This window comes from Colius striatus, chromosome Z, assembly GCF_028858725.1.
Source record: "Colius striatus isolate bColStr4 chromosome Z, bColStr4.1.hap1, whole genome shotgun sequence".
Taxonomy (NCBI): Eukaryota; Metazoa; Chordata; class Aves; order Coliiformes; family Coliidae; genus Colius; species Colius striatus.
The window spans coordinates 1542468-1554669 of record NC_084790.1 but is presented as its reverse complement, the minus strand read 5'-3'; the positions used below and the strand labels follow the sequence as shown (position 1 = coordinate 1554669).

The 12202-nt window shown below is 45.6% G+C and overlaps 1 protein-coding gene across 6 annotated transcripts in view; it reads right to left on the bottom strand.

Annotated features, from left to right (window-relative positions):
- The window catches only part of LOC104562374 (serine/threonine-protein kinase tousled-like 2), a 46928-nt gene that overhangs the window by 19712 nt on the left and 15014 nt on the right, over positions 1-12202 (bottom strand). For 4 of the 6 annotated variants that reach the window (XM_062017400.1, XM_062017401.1, XM_062017402.1 and 1 more), the window contains 7 exons: positions 11461-11504; positions 10078-10173; positions 7169-7336; positions 6529-6624; positions 3738-3830; positions 1829-1939; positions 86-222 (listed from right to left, as the gene is read on the bottom strand). In XM_062017400.1, coding sequence (XP_061873384.1) covers positions 86-222; positions 1829-1939; positions 3738-3830; positions 6529-6624; positions 7169-7336; positions 10078-10173; positions 11461-11504 — 745 coding nt within the window. The remainder of the gene's footprint in view (positions 1-85; positions 223-1828; positions 1940-3737; positions 3831-6528; positions 6625-7168; positions 7337-10077; positions 10174-11460; positions 11505-12202) is intronic. The other 2 variants (XM_062017404.1, XM_062017405.1) reach the window with 2 other exon arrangements.

Genomic DNA, 12202 nt, shown 5'->3' with positions numbered 1-12202 from the left:
CGTTTTACATGCAAGACATCACACACAAACAACTTGTAGCTGCTCTGCCTCTGAAGTTTCAAGACAAGCCTGTTTTGGCCCTCACTTGATGAGGTTCTGGAAGGCATAACCATCTGTCCACTGCTCGGTGAAAGACGCCCCGTGTCGCACCGTGGTGAAGTGACCTAGCCTCAATCGATCCTGCATGCTCTTATCTCTGCAGGCCATCTTCTCCTGTTTTGACTGAAAACAAAGAGAAACACACATGTCAAAATATAAAGCCATAAATTAACAGCCAAGAGCTGTGCTGGGTTTGAAATCACTGTCAGTTCTTAAGGCTTTCTATTGCCTCTTATCTGAAATCCAGCTGAAGAGAATCTGACCAGACTATTGCTGCTGCTTCACGGGTATTTATCTGACTCCCTCCTTGGGGGCATTTCAGTCTCACCTTTCTTTCCCCATAGCAGTTTGGGCAGCTCATCTATTCTATCATCACTTAAAAGCAGCCTAACAGTAGGATGACAACTATCCCTTTGTATCAGTAGCTTATCTAGACTCCAGACAGATCAAGCCCTTAATTCAACCAGGAGCTGAAGGAAGAAAATACACTCTGGATCTACTTCAGAGCAAGATAAAGTTATTAGCCACTTTTGTGAAGTGACACAATCTCAGTTAGATCACCAACATCCCTGAAAACGGGTAGTGGTGTCTGCCAAGGAGTGTTTCTGGTGAGTCAGAGGCCTGAGATGAGAGCAGCAAAGTTTCAGCCACTTAAGACTAAATAGAATAGACTGAATCCTTATGGTTGGAAAAGACCTTTAAGATCATCAAGTCCAACCACTGCCAACCAGCAAAGCTCCCCTCTGGAGCTCGACATCACCCCTCTGAAAGCCAAATCTACCTAACACCTACCCCCAAAAAATCCTCTGAGAAAGGGGAGTCCCATTCAGACAAACAACAACCAGTTCTGTGACCGAATCAGCTCAAACAAAGTGCATGTACTGCCCAGCACCCTGGTACTTTTGCCCATCCAATGCCCAGAAACAACAGGTGGAACTGGCCAAGAGGTGGAAGAGCAATTAAACCCTCACATTGTTTAAACATCAGGCTGGAGGCTGGGAAACAGCAGTCTGGCACTTTCCCCAGTGTCTTTAATGTGTTGTCTTGAGTGTTAGACAAAGCAACAACCTCCAACTTTGCCAAGTGAAGGAAGGGAAGTAATCACTTGTCCAGGTCACAGAGTATATCTGGCAATTAGACAGCACAATGGGATACTACTCCTGTATTGCCAGAGCTGGATTATGTTGCTTTTTAGGTGTATGAGTTCCTAAATCAATTAACTACTACTGCATTTAGAGCTCAGACTTAAGAAAGGGAGATAACATTCTGTTAAGACTGTGAAAAGCAACCAAACCAACACATCCTGAAGTGACCAGACCAACACATCCTGAAGTGACCAGACCAACACATCCTCAGCCATTACACTTTTAGGTTTATGTTCTTATTTGCAGAGAAAGAACCAACCCAGGACACGATTCCAGTTGGCTGTTCTCACGAAACCATGGGAGCAGTTTTTCTCTGCTCAAAAGATGGTAAGTTGTCAACTGTGACTGCAGAGATGTGGAAAAAACACTTTTCACACAGAATGGGAAGGGTTGGAAGGGACTTTGAAAGCTCATCCAGTGCAACCCCCCTGGCCAGAACAGGGCCACCTAGAGCAGGGCACACAGGGACTCGTCCAGCTGGGAAGAGGCTGTGGCACAACAAACACATGAAAGATCAGTCACCAGTGTGAGAGAGAACCGATGCTGTTACCTTTACCAACTTCCATTATCAGTCCCCTGCTTACCTTCTCTATAAGAAGCTTCTTGCTCATCGTTACACATCTATTCAACCGCTCTTTGTACTTCTCCAGCATCTTCTGCTGTTCGTCTATCTGCCGTCTCAAATCACAGTTGGCCTAAAAGTGAACAGAGGAGAAAAGCCTTTAACTTTAAACCATTCCAAGAGTCAAACAAAGCATCAACTAGCAAGAGGTTTCTCCAGTTAGCTCTAGGCATCAGATTAAAGCAAGCAAAAAGCAGCAGGGTGTAAGACTAGGTTTCCCCTTAGCAAAATATCCAAGCCAAGCTCTTCAAGTTTTAACCCACACAGATCTTAATCCCCTCTAGAATAAGGCAGTGCTATCATCCTGGCTTTCACATACAGGAATTAAGGTTCAAAGAGACAAAACACAAGCAAAAGGAATGGAAAAAGTTCTTTTAAAAACCAATTAAGACCATGACACAGCTCCTCAGTCTCAAAAATAGCTTATTCATCCCTGGACCATCCTCCCTCTTCAGCAATAAGACTGGGAGAGGAAAAGGATGGGGATAATTCCCTTTGCACTTTCAATTAAATGCTTATTGGAGTTATCATCCATCACCAGTGCTACAACTGACTGCTCCCAGCAACAGCTGCTGTTTCTACCACCACCACAGCATCCAGCAGGATTTCACATGGAATCATTGGCACTGAGAAGTTCAGTTGAACCATCCCCCTCCATTTCAACCAAGTCTGGCTTCTGATTAAACTAAACACTGACAAAAAGATCTATTTCCTGGTCCATGGATTGTGTTCTGCAAACCCACAGTGCCTCTGCATGTCTCTACAAGCCCTTTTAGGTGGCTGAGACCAGACACACACACAGAACCCTCCCTCTTTTCCCTTTAATGTGTTTCCTAATCCTTTCCAACACATTGTGAGTGATGCCTCTCTGGCTGATGAAAGTGAAATCAATTCCAAGTCCCCTTGATTGTGAAGGTACTTCTCTTATACTGGAGAATACTAATGAGTTAAGAGAAGCTTTCTTCTTTCAGGCTGTCCAAAAGATGTTCTCCTCATCTCTGTATGTGTCACTGACTCTCATGAATGAGCACTTCAGAATACAGCTTCCCAGTCTACTGAGGGGCAAAACACAGAGGTAGCTCCTCAGTACTTACAAGAGGGGAAAAATTTGGTAGAGGAACATGTCAGGTTCAGTAGGAACACACATACACAAAGGCCAACAAGGTGATGAGAACACAAACACCTGAGCTACAATAACTCTGCACTGTAAAGCCACACAGCAGATTGTGGGTGTTGGAAGGGAGCTTTAGAGCTCATCCAGTCCAACCTCCATGCAGAAGCAGCTCCCACCTAGTGGGCTTCTTGCCCACGAGCCCACGTTGCTGCTCTTGGGCAGTTGATTCTCCCCCAGCAGTGCCAGCTCTGTCTCCTGGAGCTGCTCTCCAGCAGCTCACCCCCAGCCTGTGCTGCTGCAGGGGCTTGTTCCTCCCCAGCTGCAGGACTCTGCCCTTGCCCTTGGTGACCCTCAGCAGGTTCCTCTGTGCCCAACTCTGCAGCTGGTTGAGATCTGGCTGCCTGGCAGCACAGCCTCTGGGCAATCAGCCAGTGCTCCCAGTTTGGTGCCAGCAGGGCACTTGCTGAGGGTCCCTCTGTGCCCTCACCCAGGTCAATGATGAAGATGTTGAGCAAGACTGGCCCCAGAACCCATCCCTGTGCAACTCCACTGGCCACAGGCCACACTCACAGTTACACTGCTTGTGGATTCAAGCAGGTCCAAACAGAACATATTTAAGCTAATTATTGACTGCATTTGCTTTACCTTGCAAGTGTTAGTTTTCCAAACAGTATACAACAGAAAAGCCTGGCTGCCACATGCATTCTAAGTATCTTGAAATAGCAGCTTAGAGGAGTGTCCCACTTGAAATACTTACTCTTAATAAATCATCTATCCTTCCCTCCTTCTTCTCCAAGTCAGAGTTCTTACTGTTTTCTAGTGCAGATATTTTTTCCATTGTGAGGTCAGACTGTAAGGGACAAAAAAATGAAATCACCATAAACCACACTGAAGAAAAACAGATGAGATTTCAGATAGTCAGCATGTAACATCACAGTGTGACCCTGCTCTGGTCTGAACAGTGAGGTTCTAGAAGGACTCATTCCGTGCAGCTTAGCAGTCAGGGGAAGAACTTTCTCCATTCTTCTTATTGCATGGTAGGTTATCAGTCAAGCTGCTCTGGAGAACACAAACTAGGGATGTGTTTTAAAGGGCTGCAATATCCTCAGTGTCCTGCAAAGTCTGGTTTGATATAGTTGAGTTCTGTCCACTCCTTGGTGGGCTCTAACATTGTTGTCCTTTCCTACAGTGCATCAATAGCTTGTATAAGAAAAAGACTCATAAACCTCCCCCAAACAAAGCCCAACTCTCAGCTGAACTGTCAAAGCTATGAGCTCTTTCACGGACAGAACCACCTGCCACACAAAGGTCAGTCTCTGGGGGGTTTTTAAGGTGGTCTTGACAGAAAACACAGCTCCTCATTTTCACCTACGAGATTGCCAGCAGGAATATTAGGCACAAGCTTTAGTTTCTGACAAACTGATGTATTAGTGATCACTACGGACAAGAGTTATCTAGTTCTCCAGTGAAACCTAGTTGGAAAGTTTTGTGGGGTGCAGCTTATCTCAAATACCTTCAGCAATGATGTGAGTTACACCCAGGAACAGAAGACAGCAGACATATAATCTATTCTCTAGCAGTAGGAATATTTCCAGCTCATCAGTCTCATTAATAGGTGGGGAAGGAATCAGTATGTACATCAACACAGTATCTAAACCACCCAAGTGAATCTCTCTCTGACTACATCTGCAGCTTGCTGGCAAGCAACTATGCTGGCTCTGGGACTTGGGACATAACTGTTCTCCACATCTCAGGCTTGCCTGGAAGCTAACACCACGAAGTAAGAGACAAACCTGGCTGACTGTTGCTTCCCCATGTATGCCCAGTATGGGAAAAGGTGAAAAAGGACACCTGCCAGCATTGAACATCAAGCAAGATGAGCCTAAATCCCAAAAGACAAAGCGAAGGGCTTGGGCAGGTCACCTTCCTTCTGCCTAACTTGGTCTATGCTTCCCAGCAGCCTGGAGGAAGCATGTGTGACAAGGTTTTGTCACTGAGCAAGGAGCAGGCTGTCTGTTGAAAGCCAAAGTTACATCCACTCAGACAAGCAGCAGGAGATGTGCTTTAGTTAAGTTCCTTTGCCAAATGCAGACGCTTGCACTGGCTCAGGTGAAGCCACGTTTCAGGAGGCACGTTCTTACCCATGGCTTCATCACAACTCACCTTGTCTCAGAGCTCTTGGAGGGCCCTAGCACTGACTGAAAAGGCAAAGAATGTCATGCTCATGTCAACTTGCTTTTGTCATTTGCCAAAAGTGATTAAAACTGGAAATCACCAAGGGCTGATTTACTTATTTAAACTCCACACAGGTTTGGAAGGGACAGACAAGAAGGTACACACATCCTCTCATCATTCAGCCAAGCCTCTTCCTGGATTAAGCACAGGAGAGAATAAAACCATTTTGCTCAGTTCAGATGGGATCCACTATCTTAAGTGTGGGTGTTGGGATAGCAGAGACTCAAAGGTATCTCTGGCAGGTTCTTGAGTTATGGCATCATAATGATCCAAGAATTCTCCATGCACTAAACAAGAAACAGGGATCTTCACAAGACCAGCATTTTAATAACACAAACAAATGGGATGCTAGTCACACAGCAGAACTCAGACTTGAGCTAGTGAGCATCCCCAGAGGTACAACTGCTGCTCTCAAGGCACAAAGAACTTATACCACCTGCTGGGGAAAGGGAGAATGAACTTCTCCCAGCAATTAAATCATCCCTGACAGAGACTGATGTGAGAAAACGATTGGCCCAAAAGTGTTGAAGAGTCACCAAAGGGAAGGGTAAGTCACAGGGGCATCAGAGATGGAAATCTGAAGAAGATTAAAAGCAGGCTTGGAGAAGAAATAAGCAAAGTGCATGGCAGGTAAAGCTGAACATCCTTATGAGCAACAGAAGATGACAGAGCTAAATGTAAATCTCTCCACAAAGCCACAAGAACCTTAACAATTAAAGGCACCAAAGAGACAGCAGGACAGTAAAAAGAGCTACTCCTCTTCTTGACTTCAGGTCAGTGCAGTTGCTGAGAGGCACTATCAGGAACACACCTTGACAGGACAAACTATTCCATGGGTGTAAGCTGCAGAGGTCAAAGAGCTCCCAGCTAGACTGGGGACATTTGTACTGCAAGTAGTGTGGACTGACTCCATGACCAAGCACTTTAATAGAGGCATTCAAAACTATCACCCAGTTTTCCTTCATGTCTTCACTTAGAGAAAGAGAGGAAGAACACTCCTGATGCAACAGAACTGAAAGAGGTAGAGCCAAAGGTGCTCCTCTCCTGAGCATATTTTACGTGCAGCTGAACTGCCCACAGCACTGACACAGGAAAGCCTCAGGAACAGACTGGGCAAACTCCAGTAGCAGCAGCTGAAAGCATCTTTTATGGGATAAGGAACCAAGTTTGGAGTGATCCACTTCAATCAGCAGTTACAGACTGAGTTAGGACTACTGTCTCTTTTACCTAGCAATATATTTCCTACAAGTTGGACCCTCTGGCATCAAGCTTCAACCTCACATCCATAAGATGTAGCATCTAGTGAGCTATACCTGTGACTGTTTGTGCTGGATGGAAATCTGTTTTTGGGAAGTGCAGGAATGCTCAGTGTTCCCTGATCCAGTAGAAGATGGGCTGCCTTGCTGGGCCTGTAAAAGAAAGTTAGTGTATTGTTATATGCTCCTCAGCATGATCACTAGTGCCCATGCAGACACACTTATCTTGACACGGGAGGTGCAGCCTGGCCTGGGTACCATATTTATCATGTTAAGGTTTAAGAAAAAGCTCTAGAGGTTTAGTTCAGTAAAAACAAGAGAGTCAGTTTCTTTAAAGAAGCCTGGCCCAACCTGTTGAAAGAAAAAGCTTTTAAGCCTAATAGATTTCATGTCAACTGAGATTAAGCAAAGCCAAAACAAACGCTTCCTCACAGCAAGACTATACTCCATCCTTTTGTTTGGTTGCATCTAGCAGCTCAGCCTCTCAGATGCTATTCTTTTCACCTACACACATAATTTTATTCAACAAGCAAAGCCTGGGACCTAGAACTCTTCACAAGCTGGAACTTACCAGAAGATGGTCATCAAAAACCCAAAGGCTCTACTGCCTTTGAGAGCACAAAAAGCTTCCCAATTCCCCAGCCCTTCAACTAGAAACCATCCCTTAAGCATTTCCAATCTTTGCCCAGCTGCTCACCGAGACAAAAGTAAAACAGAGGCCACCTCCCCTCTGTGCCAGCTGCTCATTCTCTAGCCTCTGTTTCGCCAGCATCACAGACATCAGCGTTGGCAGAGCAGAATGTTCCTCCTGCGGTTCCTTTGCTGCGCTGCCGTCTACCCCATAGAGCGGCTGCTCCACTCGCCGCTGTAACACAGTCAAAGAAAAGTCAATCAACTACTTGTCTCCCTCTTTTTTTCCCCCTTCTTATTTACAAAGAATCATTAAAAAGCATTTCTCTGACTCTGCCAAAAGTGTTGTCAGTGAAGCAGCAGCTCAGGCATGGGCAGGCAGCACGGTGAGGGGCTGAGCTCAAACGGGGCTCCCGAAGCCATCCTTCCAATGGCAGACATCAACAAGGAGATGAAGTCAACAATTCAAAAGCGAGTAACACAAATGAAGACACAGGACAGGATCCCTTGGCAGTTAACACAGTCCTCTGGCTTTGTAAATCCACTTGTTTCAGAGGTAGTGGGGGCAGATTTTAGGCTGTAGGTCTGAACATCTTTGCAAGTTGCAGTTTTGGTCAACGCACTGACCAGAGCCAATGTCACCATACAGTGATATAAAACTGAGGCACAACTGCTAAATGTCAGCAAGTTGACCATGTCTAGGGACCCAGATGTCATGGTAAGCTCATTTCTGACCAATCTCTTGCCAGATCAACTCCTGCATTTCCCAGCTCTTTTAAAGGTGCATTACATCTCCCCAAGGCCACCTCCTTTCTCCTGCACTACGTTCGTTTCTCTGACTCTGATACAGGAACTGTGTTCAATAAGAACCAGAATCATCTGAGCTCCACTGATTACAGCACTCAGAATCTCATTGCCTTTGCTTTAAAAGCCAGCCCATCACTGCTAAAACTTGGCAGTCTGGGTAATAATCAAAGTCCTTCCAAGCTGTAACTCCGGGACAGGCACACACCACACAGAAAGTCAGGTCAGACTTCAGTATTTGTTCTTAAAAGCCTAAATTGCAGCCTGAAATGTATTTTCTGGCTACCATGACAAATGTCAAGAGTGTGCTTTCTTCCCCAAAAGAATGCTTGGATATGAGAGAGACCTTGCAAGAGCCTGAAGACCTGCAGATCGTTCCTGTGATCAAAGGAGAAACAAGGCAATTCAAAGCAGTCAAGAGGTTTGAAGACAAGAAGTAACATCCTGAAGCAATTACAATTCCTCTACAAGTCCTGATTGCAGAGTTATTTCCCAGTACACTGCAGATTAACTCAGAGCTTTGGAGGAGCTTGGTCCCATTGTGAAAGACACTTGATCACCTTGCTCTTTCCTTAGACCAGGCTGACACTTGTGATGAGTAAGATACTCAATCTTCTCCAATTTTCACTCACTTGGAGGGGCTTAGCTCAAACCATTGATGCTCAGAGTTAAAGAAGAGGATAGATTTTGCAAGTGTACATACTATCTGCTTCTGAAAAAGAAAACATTCTAGCTTTAGCTGCAAGAGGAAGGAATAGAAGATAAGAAACACAAAGTGCACCTGTGTAAGAATGACAAACCAGTCTAGCTGAAACTAACTGTAACATCAGTACTCACTACATGAGAAATCCTCTCTTCAAACTTTTATCTACTCAATATATACAAGTGCAGAAGAAGAAAACTAAAAGGAGGGATCCCACTCATCCCATTCTAAACACCTGCAGGGTACCTCTGCTGGAAGAGCTGTCTCTGATACCTCACAGATGTGCAAGAGTCAGGGATGGTGTTTCTTTCCTTCCCTTCTTTTTAAAGGGATGTTAGCAGTGAACTAACAGAAGCCAGGAGGAAAGGTCATTCAATTAACAAAGTGCATATTCATTTTAATAAACATCAAAAAGGTATCTAGAAGCATATGTGAAGCTCTCCCTTCAAGCAGCATGACAGAGCTGCTGAAAACCAACACCACGTTGGATTCCGAGCAGGGCGAGGGTTCAGTGTTGGGATTTAGCTCAGTCCACACTCACAAACTGTGCAAGGGTAATGCTGTCACTAAAGACTTTGCACTTGGGTTTTGGAATACCAACCTTTCTTACAATGCTCTGTGTACTTTTTTGACACACAACAACTTATTAAGAGGGGCTCAGGCAATGGTGAAAACGAGGGGCACCAGAGCACCTGAATATTGCTTTGCTGGTTGAAAGTCATTTCTTCAGCTGCTCTGTGCTAAAATGGCTTAAAAATACTGGTTATTTATTCCCATTCAGACCTTGCAGAAATCCTCTGACAGCAGGGATTACATAACAAAAAAACACCCCCTAAATAGCAACAGATGTGCATGTATATACATTTCTCTACAAGCTAAGAGAGCTTTCTCTGCAAGCTTTCTCTGCTAAGGCTCCTTACAAGTCACATGCATGGAAACAGAAGTGAAAGTCCTTCTAGTATCATTGTGGTATGAACCTTTTTCAGTGTGCCCAAAGGGTCCAAACCAAGGTGGGAATATCACTGTGCTGGTGCTGCACAACCACAGCACCCTCCTAAGTCAATGGAAGAGTTCATGAGCTACAGTGGAATACAACATACTCCTACAGCTCAATGGAGCTCGTGTAACTGGAGTGAAATAGGACTCATAGGGCAGTTCCACCTTTTGTTAAGGGCAGTAACCTATCTGTAACCACAAAACATGCTAAAAACATTCACCTTGCATGCTTTAAGCTCAGATATTTACATCAGTTCCAACTGGACGCTGTTACAGGGTCCTGAACATCTGGCTGTGCTGCCAGAACCCACGTTCAGATTTAAACCCCAAATTCCTGAAGAGAGAAAGTGGCAAACTGCTCATCAGGAGACACTTCTTTCCCTCTTCAGAACCTTTTGTTACCTGTCTGAAGCAGGGTCACCAGTCTAAATGAATGCCATGCCACCAGCTGTGTCCCCAGGGAGAGCACTTACCGGCAAGGGGTTGGATAACGAATGCTGCGGTGAGGATCTGGCGACGGGCGGAACGCTTCTACCTGGACTGGTTCCTGGGCCACTTCCCCCAGCAAACTGATCAAAAGGAACACATTTGATCATCAGTAACATCATAGAGATATTAGATTTAACCAAATTTAACACAGAGGTGGTCATATTAGTTTTAAAAGTAAGTCTTAGAGTCCCTAGGGACTCCTTTAAACAAACCAAGGGGAAAACCTCCATGTTTCGTGCACTGCTTGCAACAACTAGAGCAAAAGTAGCTCTTCAGGCACATCTATGCCCACTGAGGACACTTTTCCTTCTAACACAAAAAGATATAAACCTTCACATTTGGATAGAGACCAGTGATTTACTGGATAGAATTAGGAAGCCCATTCTGCGTGAGGAGACACGTCTGGGTGCCATAGGAGTGCTGAGAAACGTGCACCTCCACAGCAGCATCTGTGTCAGTCACTGTTGAAGCAGTTGGGTAACTGGTGTAGTTGGTACAGAACTTCATATTCTGCACCACACTTAGAAAATAAGTTTGGGCTCTAGCAGATATCTTCATCTGAGATGCAGATTCGAACAGAAATCAAGCTCTGATCATAGTGGGGGGGTTGGAAGGGAGCTTTAGAGCTCATCCAGTCCAACCCCCCTGCAGAAGCAGCTCCCACCTAGATCAGGGAGCACAGGAACGTGTCCAGGTGGGGCTTGAAGAGCTCCAAGGAAGGAGCCTCCACACCCTCCCTGGGCAGCCTGGGCCAGGGCTCCCTCACCCCAACACTCAAACAGTTTTTTGTCCTGTTGTCAGATACCATAGAAAATAGTGCTGCCCCAACCTCCTGACACCCACCAGTGAGATCTTGGTCACTAGGAATGAGCTCCCCCCTCAGTCTCCTCTTGTCCAGGCTGAGCAGCCCCAGGGCCCACAGCCTTTCCTCAGCAGGAACATGCTCCAGTGCCCTGAGCATCTTGCTGGCCCTGTGCTGGCCTCTCTGCAGCACTTCCCTGTCCCTCTGCAGCTGGGGAGCCCACAACTGGCCCCAGGACTCCAGATGAGGCCTCAGCACATGTGGCAGAGCAGAGCAAAGGGGAGCAGAAGCTCCCTGGCCCTGCTGCTGGATCCACACTCTGCTGGATGCCCCCAGGCTGCCATTGGCTCCTTGCCCACGAGCCCACGTTGCTGCTCATGGGCAGTTGATTCTCCCCCAGCAGTGCCAGGTCTGTCTCCTGGAGCTGCTCTCCAGCAGCTCACCCCCAGCCTGTGCTGCTGCAGGGGCTTGTTCCTCCCCAGCTGCAGGACTCTGCCCTTGCCCTTGGTGACCCTCAGCAGGTTCCTCTGTGCCCAACTGTCAATGTACATGCAGACATCCTTACCTCAAAATAATCACTAATTTTATGTCCTCTAGGAGTGCCTTTTCCTAAAAAGAGAAGAGGAAAAGGTGAAAATGATGGTTTGAACTCCAGACATTATCAGACCATTCTGAAAAAAACCCTCCTCCTATATTTGGACACTCATTCCCCTGCAGAAAGGTGCAACACCTATCACAACAAAAAGCTTGTGCACAACAAAAGACCGCCCCAGGGGCACAGCTCTAGTGCTGTTGTTGGGAGGTTTTACCATTGACAATTCAATTAACTCTCAATTCCAAACATGTCAAATGCAATCAAACCAACACTTGCACTTGCTCCAGTACTTAGAAAACACTAAATGTTGTTGACTGTTGCACAGGTTGTGTAAAATTCCCTTCAAGATAAGGACAGAGCAGAGCGCACTTTTACTCCCCAGCCTTCAAGTAAATGACTGTATATTAAGATCTCACACAAGCATTCTTGTGAGACTTAGAGAGATAATTAGTGGTGGCTTAATACCACCTCATTAAAACTTAGCCCTTTTCTCTTATTATAATATTATCAAAGCACTTCTGTCAACACAACCCTCGTGGTGAAGAAGAAAAAGAAACAGAAATGTGCCCCTATGCCCATTTACTACAAACCCTTCACTTGGATTTGAACACACTGGGTTTTTCTCAGTACTATGAGATAGTACTGCGTGCCTTCTACTTAAAGCACAGTTTGTTCTTCATTTCTTAGAGTGAGAACTTGCTCTAAGGAGGCA